General features: G+C 37.2%; 1 protein-coding gene across 7 annotated transcripts in view; it reads left to right on the top strand.

Moving 5' to 3' along the window:
* PTPRZ1 (protein tyrosine phosphatase receptor type Z1) overlaps nt 1-15180 on the top strand; it is a 130899-nt gene that overhangs the window by 80886 nt on the left and 34833 nt on the right. For all 7 annotated transcript variants that reach the window (XM_039571313.1, XM_039571312.1, XM_039571310.1 and 4 more), the window contains exons 9-11: nt 5250-5434; nt 6144-6270; nt 12605-12648. In XM_039571313.1, coding sequence (XP_039427247.1) covers nt 5250-5434; nt 6144-6270; nt 12605-12648 — 356 coding nt within the window. The remainder of the gene's footprint in view (nt 1-5249; nt 5435-6143; nt 6271-12604; nt 12649-15180) is intronic.

The raw sequence follows: 15180 nt of genomic DNA, 5'->3' as shown, positions 1-15180 counted from the left end.
AGAGGAAAAAACAGCAATCATAAAACATGTCAGATTAAATGGAGTGGAAAATTAAATGCTTTGTCTTGACCAAGCATTCAGTGAAGATCACATCAGTTCAAGCTTCCTTAGATTGCCATTTTAATGTGTTTCAGACTTCAACAAAGCTGCCTTTTCAGAGACTGCAAGAGAATTTTGTTTTACAAACCCATTTGGTTCTTTATCATGTAGTGTGGATGCTTTTCCAACAGAGACTGAAGTGATGTCACCAAATTAATTCCGTGTAGTTTGCTTAGGAAGTGATAGATGGAGAGAATTCCAGAAGCCAGATTCTGTTCTTAGTCTTACCTAAAACTTCGGGGAAGTTTGTGGATGTTATGTGACCAAAACAGTACATTGTATAATGGGAAACAAGTTCTAGAACTGAATATGGAAGTAACAATTCCTATACTAACAAGCACAAAGGAATATATAGGAAACATCTAAACTGGAAGCACTATGTTGCTACTTGCATGGGAATTCCTGTAGATTCTTTAACTCAATTGCACTGAACTGTGTTTAATCAGACATAAACAGATGACTTAAGCATGTACTATAGGTGTAGTCCAGATTAGAAGTGTGGTTTCACACACATACTTTTATTTATTTATGCATACACACACGTGTATAGATGCACACAAATGCAACTATAGGATTTGTTTAATGCAGAACATTAGGGAATTGTTTATGTTTTCACCTCCATTTTAAAATAAATTAAATTTAAAAAGCTTAGGAATCATTAAACGGAAATGCTCAGATGTAGGATCTGTAACATGAATGCCAAAGTCTACAGGAGTCAATAGACTTACAGACTTATTCATGTTAAATATTGCATAGTAATCAACAGAAAAAAAGTAATCTTTTTAATCCCTTTAGAGGACACATGAGAAATGCCAAGACTGGTTATTACTCAGGTAGATAACTGAAAAATTATTTTGTGTTGTGAAACCTAGAATCCCAATTTTCTCCCATTGCATTCAGTGTAGATTCTATTAGGCAGTAGGATTAAATGCTTGATTAATTGCTATTGTTGGGACATGACATTCCTTAAGTAGAACTAAGTTTTCTTAGAAAAGCTAGAAGAATCTTTCTATTCCATTATAAACTAATTTCGGCAAAATATTTTCAGGAATTTTCTCACAGTGACATCCCCAACATTTTTGGTGTGCAAACACGGTCCTCTTAAGGGCATGGGAGGTGCTTCATTCCCCATGCCTGCCTAGTAATGTATGTAATTTCCCTATGTGATACGTATGTATCAATTTAAGAAGATTAAAATAGCTAATCCTTACAGCCATACTTGAGGATTCACCTAAAAAAAAGTGTTTTGAAATTGTAATACTTAATCTCACCAACCTCAGCTGGCATGCAAATTCATTTATAATAGAAATCGTTGTTTATTCCTGTAAACCTAAGAACCAAACCTGGCTGCTGGGCACATTGGGTGACTTTCCATCTGCTCCACCCTTCTGGTAAGGCCCTGGGAGTAAGGGCAGAAACCTAACTCTTGTTTATCTTCCTGGATTTAGTAAAGGTATAAGCAATAATGGGTTCTTAAAATTCAAGACTGACAATATATATTGATAAAAAGTATTAGTCAACCTGTTTTCCCATGAGAAATACAACTATGTAAAGTTCAGCAGCTTAGTTAAATTGTCTTGTGAGACATGGGGTCAGGACTTGTGCGTTTGCCCTTTCACATTCTTCAGTCAACATGACTTCATTATAAATTCTCAGATCCTCTGATTCTATCCAGACGTGTGCCTGGGACAGTTCCACTGGCACAGTGTGCAGGGTGCAGGTGCCCAGGCATTGGCAGTGGTGGGTACAGGGGTGGCCTCTGTGAGGAGAGCCCGGGGCTGCCCCGAGTCAGACACAGACGGTTCCAGCTGGCACCAACCCACCCATCTCAGGGCACTGAGAGCCATGGTGGAGACACCTCTGGGAAAGCAAAGCTGCGTAGCAGTGAGAAGTGAGGGAAACCTGTGAGAAACGGCTCTGTGACACCCAGGTGAGAGAAGGAAGAAGGGGAGGAGGTGCTCCACTAGCAGAGCAGATTCCCCTGCAGCCCATGGTGAAACTGTGGTGAAGCAGTCTATCCTGCAGCAGACTATGGAACCCCCATGCAGGAGCAGGTTCCTGTCTGGAGGTGTGGTTTGTGGAGAGGAGCCCATGCAGGAGCAGGTTATCTGTCAGGTCTCTGACCCCGAGAGGACCCACAGTGTAGCAGTCTGTTCCTGAAAGACTGTGCGGAGGCTGGAAAAAGTCATGAAAGACTATCCTGTGGATGGATGCTGGATGGATACACTGGAGCAGAGGAACAGCATGAGGAAGGAGCAGCAGAGTCAAAGTGTTACAAGTTGACCACAACTCCCCTTCCTTATTCTCCTGTACCACTGGGAGTGGAGAGGTGGAAGAGTCAGGAGTGAAGTTCTGCCTGGGAAGAAGGAAAGAGTGGAGAGGTGTTTGTGGTTTTGTTTTTGTTTCTCACTATCCTAATCTATTTTTATTGGTGATAAATTTCCTCAAGTCGAGCCTGTTTTGCCCATGATGGTGGTTGGCAAGAGACCTCTGTCTTTATCTTGACCCATCAGCTTTTCCATCTTACTTTCTTCCACTGCCCTGCTGAGGAGGTGGAGCAGGCGAGTGACTGGGTGGGCACCTGGTGGCCAGCCAAGGTCAGCTCAGCACATGTCTACTGTGCTGCTCCACCTCTATCCCAAAGAGTAGATTGGGAGTATTAAAAAATTGCTTATTGTCACACACTGCCAGTGATGCTCAAAGCCCCTGAATATCCTAATGCAAACGACATGATTTCATGGCTTCAACAATTGAAAAGTTGCATTTAAAATATAATCTCAAACCCAGATTTAGCTAAAAGTAGAAGAAAGCAACAAATGTGGGGGGGGGGAAAGGCCAAATTTGGGCAGCTTGTAAAGGTCTTCTGGTCAAAAAAACAGCCCAGGCAGTTTTTGGCAATGATCTGGGTGATGTACCCCAGTGGTTCTCCATGATGCAATTACCTTTAGTTGAAAATTTCTTAAGTTACATGGGTAGCATTTTATTCCACAGAAGAATAAGCAAAGTTAGGTGCATTACCATGACATATGATATGCAAAACCAGAATCTAAGTATTAACATGGAGAAAGCAAAGACTTGGATTCAAGTCCAGCAGGGGTTTGAGTAGGCCTCTGACTTCCTGTGAATTTTCTGCTATTTTGTATTTTGCTGCTTATTACCTGTAATCCAGTTTAATATTTGTGGCTTCAGACTAGTAACAGACTTAAGAACTCCCTTTCTTGCAGTTTCTTTGCTCAGATTTTCTAAAAGTCAGTATCAAAGCAGAAGTAATTAGGTAAGTTGTCATGTGGTCTCCTTTCTTCTTCTAGTCTCTGGAGTAGGAAAATGGGAAAAGGCAGAAGCAAAGTACTTCTGTGTTACTGACTAGTAGAAAAGAAAAGGGAACAGCAGGATGATTTATGAAGTGACATCAGACGAAGGGCAAAAGACAACATTTTGGGAAGAAATGGAGGTGAAATAATATGTAGATGATTGTCATGTAGCAATATCGTTGGTCATTGCTGAGATGAACATCAAAAGGAGAACAAAAAGGAAGACTATTTTCTTGGGAAAAAATAGAAGAACCATCTGGAAAAGGAAAAAAGAAAACAAAGAAAAAACACTGAAAGCACCAGCCTTGTACCTTTAAAAGTTTTATAATACTGCTCTGTAAGTCTGAATACAGACACAGATTTCAGAACCAAATACACTCATAAGCAAAAAAGATGAAGGGAGGAAAAAGGACTGTAGAGAAGAGTTTGGAATACAGAGAACCTTGGTGCTTATATTATAAAAAAGTGTTTTGACAAGAATTTTAAACACCTTTGAAAAGAAATATCTGAGGAGTCCTTAGGTTCATTGAAAAAGAATGAAATCTGTTTAAATTGTCTCTCTTAATGCTCAGAATTGAGAAGGGAATCATCTTTGCTGGTCTAATGATTTCTTTTTGCCGTCTGGTGGAAATGGGGAGGAATGATCAATTTTTGGAATGGAATGGAATGTACACAACATGAGGGTTTTTTTTTTAATTTGCTCTTCCTTTGCATCAATTAAAATAATTAAGTGTAATTAATAAAATGGTGTACCATTGTATAGCACAATAGATTCAAAACCTGGCAACAGAATTCAACTAAACTACACAGACTAACACTGCCTCTACTATTAGCTTGCTCACACAAACACAAAAATTAAAAAAGCCTTGCTGCTTATTTTCCATTGACTATCTCAGACTGAAGCTGCTCCGAACTGCCCACCTTCCCCGCAGAATGGGAGAAATGCTTTTTACAAATATTTTGGAGGGGCTTGACTTCCCCCTTGTGTTCAAAAGGCAAAATGCAAAGCTACAGGACTTCACTTTCAAAATGCAGCATTGTCCCCCAAAGCATTGAGGCATCTTGGTGTTTGCTTCCTTTTAGAGAACTCCAAAGGATCTGCACTGGTTTTCTTAGTTAGCTAAATAGATTTTTGTTACTTGCTTTGTCTGGATACTCATATCTTGCTCTAAAGAGATTATGAGATACAAAAAATGTCTCCTCATTTATTCCAAATGGGGAATGACTATGTAATTGCTTGTGCAAAAGTCAAGCTAAAAATATAATAACAAGCCTTGAAATATAATAACATGAAATCACTACTGCTTATGTAACAATTAACTTCTTCCTATTTGCCTTTTTTCTCTTCTTTAAGTACTATAAAAGATTCCCTTGAGGGGAAAATTAGGTGTGATAGCTTCACCTTTAACCATTAAAAACAATCTACTATAGATTAGACTATTATAGCTAGTGAGAGAGTATGCAGCTCTTCTACTTTGATAGAGCTATAAAGACAGGATTATTGAGATTTTTTTCTTTCCCAGGACAGATATAAGAATCTTTATGTTTTATCATTTATATTTTATTTCTTAGCAACTGGATAGTAATATTTCACAAAATATGGTATAAGAGGCAGGGAGAGGAGACTCAGTCCTCAAATTTACTTGCTTTTGGAAATCTAGTGTTAAAACACTGGTTCTGTTTATAGTGGCATGGCATCTCAAATATTTTAGTAGACAGCTAAAAATGAGGCACACGAAAGATTTTCATTAGTTTTCCCAGGAGGTAGCTCAAGATTTTAGTAGAGTCACTTGTACCATTTAATAAATACCATATTCTTTCCTCTTTTCTTTCTTCCAGTTTGCAGCTCAGAACCTGAAAATGTTCAATCTGATCCAAAGAATTATACTAGTCTTCTTGTAACATGGGAAAGACCTCGTGTTGTATACGACACCACAATTGAGAGATTTGCTGTCTTTTATCAACAGCTGGATGGAGAAGACCAGACTAAGCACGAGTTTCTGACAGATGGGTATCAGGACTTGGTAACTGTAAACTTTTCAAGTTTCATAAAAAGGGATGGTGGCATAACAACTCACTGTTAATTTTCTTGAGGGACTAAACTGTAGCTGGGACCCAGTTGAAGAGAAATTTTCTCATTTTTTGGCTGTAAAGCCACGAAGACAATTTAAAATAAAATTAAAAGTTTCTCTTGTCCAGAACAGGGAAAAACTCTACAGCTTGCTGCTTTGATTTGCCTGTACGTGCCATGACCATGTCAATCACAGAGCTCCTTGGCCATAAAACCCTTTGTCAGTTAACAGTGATCTGTACTTCATTGCTCATGGATGTGAAAGAATGACCTGCACAAGCAACTAATGAGATTCAATTCAATTATACTGCTATAAATATTAAGTTACTGATTACAGCTTCGTGGTATTTTACTAATGAGATCTGTTCCTCTAACCCTCTTTAAAGACTCATAACTTATCAGACATAATGTTACCTAACTTGTGTCCAGCACTAAATAGTTATTTGGTTTGGTATCCTCCATGTAAAAACTCACTAGATTTTTTTTTTTAAGTTGACTGAAAACCATTTGTGACAGTAAAATATAAAAAGCACACATTATAATACTAGAAGAAAGGAGCTTTATGGTTCATAAGAAAATTGTGTTATGAAAAAATTAACATTTTCAAATACTTGATACTTATTTGCAAGTAAATGGTTAAATGGGTTTTTTTTTTGTTTTAGGGGGCTATTCTAAATAATTTGCTGCCCAATACAAGTTATGTTCTTCAGATAGTTGCTGTTTGCTCTAATGGTCTATATGGAAAATACAGTGACCAAGTCATTGTTGATATGCCTTTAGAGGACACAGGTAAGTGCTCTTTTGAGTTTAACAATCACTTTTAGATAAAAAATCTGTATTTGAAGAAGTAGTTTGTTTGCAAACCAGATAAATGCGTGACTTTCAAATTATGTTAAAATGAAATTTCAAAATCGCTGCAGTTAACCTTCAGCATGTTCCTTGCTAATGATATTTTACATTATGTAATTCCTTGTAAGCATTGCCTATAAAAAACTGCATGTTAATTTGTTTAATTCTAAGAATATTCTGAAAATCACCTACTTGATTTCAAATCTCACAAGTGTATCTTTTAGATATGGAGGGAAACAAAACCATGTTTGGATTATTTCTCTATGGTTCAAGCATCCTCTCAAAATTAATCCACACAGCCAAAATCTTAAGGAATCAAGTAATACAACCACAATATATGATTTATAAGTCTATATTAATGATTTTGAAATTTGATTTCTTATGAATACTTGGAGTTTGATTTCAAAAGACTTGTGATGATGGAATTCCCTTGCTTCTTAATGCTGCCTCGCAAAAAAATCAAAAGACCTAACAAACAAATCTTAATGATTTCACAGCCAGATTTGCTTCTTCTGCCTATGAAATAATTTGAAACTATAGCATGAAGCTTGATCTTGTCCTTAATAATTCCTTAAATTTGGTGTAAGCTTTAGCATCAGATCCAATTCTTATGAAAGTGAGTGAGGGCTGTGTCTTTAATTAAGCGCCCTGTAATTAATCATAGAAAAAATCAAATGCTTTTTGATCATGCTAGGAGCTATTTTTTTATCTAAGGGCCTGGATTTTGTTGTTTGTGTATGTAGTCTGTAAATTCAGTTTTACACTTATGTATGTCTGTTTAGCCACAGCAAGGTCATTAGTGATGTTGTGGTGAACTTGGGAAAACCGGACAGTTTTTCATTTCAAGGGAGCCACATTCCTTTACAGTGAGAGAGAGTGTGATTCTCAACAATCTCTACCACATGAATTCTGGACTAATAAGGGTAATAGGCTTGTAATAGAGTGGGTTTATCTGTAGGAGGACGGCACAGCATCAGGTATAGTACATATACACTTTTAATAAAGATTTAACTTGTCTTTCAAACACAGTGTATTAAGAATAATGGGGTTTGGGGTCTTAGGCTAATATATACCAGAATTTTCCTATTTCTCTTTAGTTTTCTAAAATGTCCACAACAAGGTTCTGACATTCTGCCTGACATTTCACTTTTCTGTCTACCTTTTATCCATCTCTTAGATAGTATATTCTTCCACTTACTTTCCAGAATTTGCTGGATTGCTGTTTGAAGAATTTTCTCAGATGAGAGTTCATCTACACACCCCACATCCATTTCTACATGGAATGACAAATAAGCAGCATAGTGTTATCATCATTAAACAATAGTTCAACAAACCAAGTCAATACAGTGCTGCTATCACAGCTGTAAAACCTCTGAAAATATATTTTGCAGAACAAAACCCAGTATAGGTGATATCCAGAGGACAAACCTCCCTCCTACTGCTACTGCTGTATCCCTGCTGAAAAGATGAGTTGCATATCACCCTTCTGTGTTCCATGACTCCCTTTGGAAGGAACCGTGGGCGCAGAGGCAGGGAGAGAGACAGGAGCACTGGGGCTGGGCAGGCACTGTCAGTGCACCTGTGGTGCAAGCAGATGCTGCTGGGGAACAGGCTCAGCAAGAGGATGATGAGGCATTGGGCAGCCTGGGGTAGGTCAGCAGTGCAGATCCAGCCACCCAGCACAGCATCCCTGCTGTATTTCTGCTGAAGTCATGCAAAACAGGGGCTTTGCATTCATTCTGGTAGAAGGAAGAGTGAGGGAAATACATACTGGAAAATTAATTTCACCTTCCAGTATCAGCAGAAATTTCTCTCATATTCATTTGCTCAGACAAGAGAATTTGGTACAATAAATGCTATAGTTCAGAATGTGTTATATTTGTTATAATAAATATTGTATATCAGACTGAAGGTCTGATACTCTCAAGACTTTTTACACAGAAAAACCATTAATTTCTACTTCAATACTTTAAATTTTAAACAATACAAATAAAAAGAGAGCAAAAGTTTTAAATAAAAATTAAATGCCAAAATGAATATTTGCCTGTTTCACAAAAAACCCCAAAAGTTTCATTGACATGCTTCCTGTCTGAAGCAGACACAAAGTTTTTAAATCTACTTTGGTTCTTTTATTTTGGCACTTCCACAGTGGTACCAATGAAAGCACCGAATAAAGAAAATTCAGGGAAAAATTCCTCTCATGTAATTAGTATGATTCCTAAGAGTGTACATTCCTCTATAAATAAGTTGTTTACCTGCTGTGTCAACTCTGGATACAATTTTAAAATATGCAAAAAACTTACATTAATTTCTAATATTAATGTTTATTTGCATACTTACTTTTACTAATTATTTACTTCTGAATTAACTGTTGCAAATATTTCAAATATTTTCACATTTAATTTTAATATACCTAATATTAAACAACAGACATATGAGAATGTAGATATCTGATAAGAAAGATTTGTTCAGAGCAGCTTGCTGATTACAACTATAACATCAAATTGGTTTTGTGATCTGCTTTATAGATCTTGAGGCAAAAGGGGATTTCTTGGAGCTCCTGCTTGGGAATTTATGAAAGAAAAGTTATCTTCACCGTGAAGACATGAAATAAAGTTGACACACATAAAGCATAAATTAAATCTTTCCTTTTCAAGAATTATGCTGAGTAATCCAGTTTAATTAAGATGAAATTCACTACAGTCACCTCCAGATCAATTAGTCTTCATGTTAAGAACTAAAGCAAGGCATGAGTCATGCAGAGCCATTAGATGGGCCCTTTTCCAGGAAAATTCTATCCTTGGAATGGCCACTTCTAATGAGATCTGGTATTCAAAAAGCTCAAGACCATTGTTTTAGGTTTTCATTTTTGAGATACTCACAAATGTGTCTCTCATGCCTTCTCCCCACCCAGTCTAGTGCCTCCCATATGCAGTTAGTGAGGGCTCTGCAGTCTCTGGTCATCCACAGACCCGAGACTCTTGTTCTCAGCAATACTTTGTAAGAGGAAGGACCTCTTTGGGGCCATGCTCTGCCTCAGTTTGTGGAAGCCTCAGGAGCCGTAGTGTAATGACATTGGGCAGGCTACCATAGTGGAGACCTCTGCTCTTTGGGTTTTTCCTGAACTCTTCAGAATGGCAGCCCTTCACCTTGTAATACAGTGTGTGTGCACACTAAAATTTTTTCCAGTTAGTCTCCACTTAGTAAAAGCAAACAAATGCATGTAGTGATGTAGCTACAAAATCTCCATTGAAAATTTAGGGAATCATGCCCAGAGTACTTTAGTCAGCTTTGATAAAAATCCAACCTTTATTTACAAGTTTTTCACCTGCTGATAGAATTGGATTTCAAATAACTATGTAAATGTGTGCTTTGACTCTCTAGATAACATCTGTATAGAACTGAAGGTTATGCAATACTTTGTTGTGTAGCTAATACTGGTGGTACTTACATGCTTTTGCTGACACAGGAAAGGAAAAATAAGAATATAACTCCCCACTTCTATTCCTTTGTGTAGACTTTAGTTGGTGTTTGTCAAAAAATACCCAATGTGTTGGGATACAGCTCTCAAATGCCGTCTCCTGCCTGGCAGCTCATGCTGTCAGCAATGCTTTGTGAGAGTCTAACTATGCAACTTCTTTGTAAATCGTCTTTGTGATTTTTGTCCTAAAAAAGCACTAAACATATATTAAATGTCTGATCTAGGGATGATTTTTTCTAATTTTTTCTGATAAAAGTAGAAATCTGAAAACTGATTTAATCAAAAGAAACAGGCTTTACTTTTGTTCTTGCCATGCCATTTATTACATAAGTCAGTACAGAAATGAAAAGAGTTTATGCTGTGCACATTATTCTACGATTATAAATCACATTGTTAAAGAGATTTTTCAAATATTTGCATTGAACATCCAAATGTAGGGAAATAGTTACCTTTTCTGTATTTGTTCTATCGTTTCTCCATCTGTCATTAAAATGGACTATGAAAAGACCTCTACAGAACTCTCTAACTAATTATTTAATTATTTTATTTTAAAATGTATACTATAGAATAATCAATATGTGGTTCCAGAAAAAATAAACAAGCTTGTTCATCAACCTACATCAATGGGTTGTTTTTTGGAGGGTGCGGCTCTTCACCTTGGATGGGGGATGTTATTGTATTTCTGTAATCTCCTGTCAAATCAAAAGTTCATCAACAGAATTAACAGAACTCCTGTAAGTGTGTGTCTCTCATACTTTTGACAAATAAATTTTCTATTACCATCCAAATTTAAATAGTCTTTATAAAGTTCCTGAAGATTTACTGTTTTTGTTAATATACAGTTTATATATATATGTGTATATATATGTGTATGTTAATGCCTCTCCATTGAGAAAACAGTAAGAAACTGTAGTTTCCTGCTGGTGGAATTTGAGAGCATATGCCCTTCTGTATACTCTAGCACAATCAGTACAGTTTGTTTTTCTGACTGAGTCTGATTAAAGCTCAACTCAAGAATAGTGACCACAAAAAGAATGGATAGAATTTCTCTGGATTAAAAAAAATTTTCAGAGAAGTCTGTTGAGTACATAGTACATGGTATGGGTCTATTGTGGGAAGGAATTCAAACTAATGTCAATATTTGATTCATATCATTGAGAAGCCAGGGAATATCATTGTCTCATCCACCCCTTCCCCCCCCTCCGCTCCCCTCCCCACCCTGCCCCAGAGCCTCGTAGGCCTCAGAAGTCAGAGGTAAGATAATTTTTTATCTATCTAGCTAATGAAAGGTCAGTTCTGTACTTGGTAATTTATAGATGTTTGTTACTAAAGGAAAATTTGTGAGGATTTTGTGCAGCATTGCTTAGTCAAAATTTGTTTGCATGTATAATCTACAAATACAACTGTGTGAGCTTATTAGTTTGATAAACTTCATCTAGTGTACAGTGCATATAGGACATCTCAATTTGTTTTGGAGGGTAGACATGGACAGACCAAAGAGAATACAAATTTGGATCCACATGTTACACTGCAAAAATGAGAAATGCAGAGATGACATATTTATTTAAGTGTATTGAAGAAACTACATTTGGGAATTGTGGAGGACATGCAGACATGGGGCTGTGTGTGATGCTGTTGTTAGAATCCCTCTCCAGGGTAAGAGATTGGCATTTTGACCTAGTGCAAATCAGCCCTCAGAATATGTGTTAGCACTTGTGTGCAGACAGAGTGCTAGAACATGGCTTAGGAGAAAGCCTTAGAAAGACTCAGAATGGGAATGGGCCTTTTTATGGACCAAAGGAGCGATAAGATGCTCTTAGTGCTGTGGAAGCAGTGTTAGATTTCCTCACTGAAGACCTTTGTCAGTTCCTACCAGAGAGTTGGATGTTTCTTTCAACCTGCTTTGAAGCCTCTCTTGCTGACCACTGTCAGAAGTACGACACTGGATTTGGCCAAAAAGAGAGAAAGAAGGCAAGAGACTACCTCTAAATTTGGAGAGAAGGATTTTCAACTGGGTTGTAGGAGATTCATTTCTTCAACCCAATTCAACTGGTTTTTATTTATGAAAATTGGGAATCCCTCAAAAGCCTCTAGAGCAGTTCTTCACAGAGCATGCAGTACCTATTTATTAGGGACTTTTTCTGGGATGTGATACAACTGGCTTCATGTCTTTACATTAAGTCAAATAGGTTGGTATTTTGAAAAAGGCTGTAAGCACTGGAAGGGTGGGTCTCTTTGGTCTGCCCTGATGGAGGCATGCAGCCTGCTGCATATTGAGTATGATGGCATTGCTGTTGCTCTAGTACCTAAGCCCAAGCCTGGGTGCACAAACAGGGAATTTTCTATATGACAATTATAGAACAGATTGTTTTACAAGTGTATCTTCAGAGCTTTCAGGTTTAATGTAGAGAAATAGTTGATCCCCAACTTACTGTTTTTCTCTCATCTGTGTTTCTGCATTAAACTGTACTTCTCATTGAAAATGTTCTTGTAAACTTGGCTTTCCCCAGCCAACATGTGGCTCCTCCAAAAGTGCAAGTCCTATGGCATCAAAATAGAGCCAGATGAAACTGTTGTGGCTGAATGTGTCCTGTCTAGATGAGTGAGCATTGCTACCCTTATTCCTCAGTCCAGGGGGTTGGCCACTTCTCCAAGCACAATCCTACAAAAAAATCTTAGACATGGTCTCAATAAACATATTAATTAATTAATTAACCAGTTGAGTCATTGCAGAATTAAGAATTCTCTCTGTCTAAAATTGTGGATGATACGGTGTGTATTTTTGTCTTATAGAGGCTGACCTCATTCCTGAACTGAGTGAAGCTGAAGAATATGAGGTATAATAACATTCATTTATTTTTTAAAAGAGCATTTAAAATAAATACATTTCAACTAGATTGAAATTGTATTCTGTGAAAGTTTACAAAACTATGTCACCAATTGAGTGTATTATCTGCATTTATGTATACATATATGTATGTGCATATATAGCTTTTGAGCTATATTCCTCCCTAGATAACTCTGGAGATAGCTCAGTATTTCTCTGGGGCTGGAGATACATGGTGAATAAAGGATATCAGAGAATATTCCTAAATACTTTTTTTAATGGGGCATTAGTTTAAAATCACCTTTCTGTGAAGTCTGACAGAATTGTTCATTTAGCAGAATCAAAGCTGCCATCCAGTGTTAGGCTTTTTAGTTAAAGAGAAGTTTGATTTGTCCTTGCTTGTGATGGTCTTATCATGTAGTAAATTAAAGTAAGGGAGGACGATGGTTGTGCTGGAGAGTGAGATTCAAGGGTGTCTGTTATCAGTGTGCTGTGAACTCAAAAATTCTTGGAGGTTCATTTGCTTCTTGAACTTCAGGTTGAACATTTTGTTAAAGTATAGCTCTGTTTTACAAATTTTTTGATTATTTTATGATAACCTTTGGAGGCTTTATATTCAGTAACTAGGTTTCTGGTGTCCCAGCAAGAAGAGATGTAAACATACCATAATTAAGTTTTTAACAGTCTCTAGTACCAATTTTGCAACATGAACAGTTACTTCAGTAAGACATTTGTCAAGTAATATCAAGTAATCCCCCAGAATTTTTAATTTATAGTTTCATTTTAATTTATGTTTTTAAGTTTTAATTTATAGTCTATGACCGCAATATTCTCACTGCATGACAAGTCCTTTCAGTTAAATAGACAGCCTGTGGTTACCTGTGTATTTACCCTCTCTTGCATTTGTAGACACTGAGTAACCAGTAATACAGTCATTTCTCTGTTGTTGTAAGCTATGTATCTAGATTATGATATTGCATCTGTTAGGTGCCAGTGAATATCAACTGATTTTTACTTGAACCAAGAAAGTTTAAAAGTGCATACATTGCCTTGCAGAAATTAGATCTTTAGAAACAAGGGTCTGTCCAGTCCAGCCCAGGTTTAAAGACACACAGTCTTGTTGCTGCTGTCCCTATATTTTAGGTATCTAGTCCTTAGAAGGAAATCCAAACCTGAGAGTCATGTCTGAAGTACCTTATGTTTTGTGAGTGCTTGAGAGGTTTCTGGTTCAAAGAGGGACTGCAGTGTGAAGCCCAGCTCTAGCCCTTGCTCTGGTGAGACTGGGTAAAAGCTCACAACTCCTGTTTGCTGAGTGCCTCAGTCAATAATGTATTCAGCAGCTCTTTATCTTGGGCATGTTCCTTCAAAGGCTGTTCATTTTTTATATTCTTCTCCCTGCTGTGCCCTGTTCCGTGCAGGAACCTAAACTGTAGTTTATAAACTATAGTGGAAACTGAGGAGTTGTTAGATTGATAACTGTGCCTATCTCCTATCTACTGGGAGTTTTCTCTCAGCATTATGCTTTTGAATAAAAACCAGTGGCATTTCTACCACATCACCAAGCCAGATCTTCAAATAAGGAAAAGAAACTATTTTGCAAGAGGCTCTGTGCTGCTCTGACTCTTAGGGCTATGTGTGCCTGTCAAATCAAGTCCCTTCAGAAACTGAAAGTGTCCCTCAATATAGATTGCAGATTGTGCTGGGACAGGTTCACTTCTGGTGCAGCACTAGATGGGGGAACAGCCCAGAGATGCAGGGGCTGCTGTGTCTAGGTCAAAACAAAAATGCTTGCTGAGCAAGTTAGGTGTTTCAATGTTGTCTTTTGATTTGATGCAGGAAAAGCTGGAGAGGGGACAAAAAGGTTTGACTTTAGATCCTCAAGCACTGCCTAAATCCTGATTGTATTCAGGCATGTAATTTTTTTTTCTTTTGGATACATCCTTAAAAGGCAAAACTCTAACACAGATTTTGCACAAAACATTGTTATTCATCATCATTCATGTTCAGAAAACAAAGGGTCATTTTGTCACAGGACTAGGGAATACGACTCACAACACTTGTGAAACTCTTACAGTCATGCTGAAGATCCTGAAATCTTCTTTTCCGGAAAACTCTGAAGATTCAGCAGCATTGAGGTCATAAAATATATTTTACAAATTCTGTTCTTATTATTACAATTTAATTGCCATCAGGATATTAGTGCAAACTTCTGGGACATTGTGATAGCAAAACTATATTTTCATTGCTGTGTATACAGTACATACTATATATTGCATATACAATTGCATTTTATTAGGAAAGAGTTAGAGCTTTTTTAATAAAGTAAATAAATACTGTGAGCAATTTTTTGTCTGTCAAATACAATTAAAGTTACACAATATTGAAGAAGTTGTTGGGACACAGTATTTTTCTGTTTTTATTGCCAATATGTAATATTTTTCAAGATAGAAGAGGATACCTGTTCTTGCAGTTAATATTTGGGTTTAAGACCAAAGTGTCTTCTCAAGTGTTGTCTTGTTTTATGGATGCAGGAAGGCGTATT

This window comes from Corvus cornix, chromosome 1A (assembly GCF_000738735.6).
Source record: "Corvus cornix cornix isolate S_Up_H32 chromosome 1A, ASM73873v5, whole genome shotgun sequence".
Taxonomy (NCBI): Eukaryota; Metazoa; Chordata; class Aves; order Passeriformes; family Corvidae; genus Corvus; species Corvus cornix.
The sequence above is the reverse complement of the archived record's forward strand: the minus strand, read 5'-3'. Positions and strand labels throughout refer to the sequence as shown.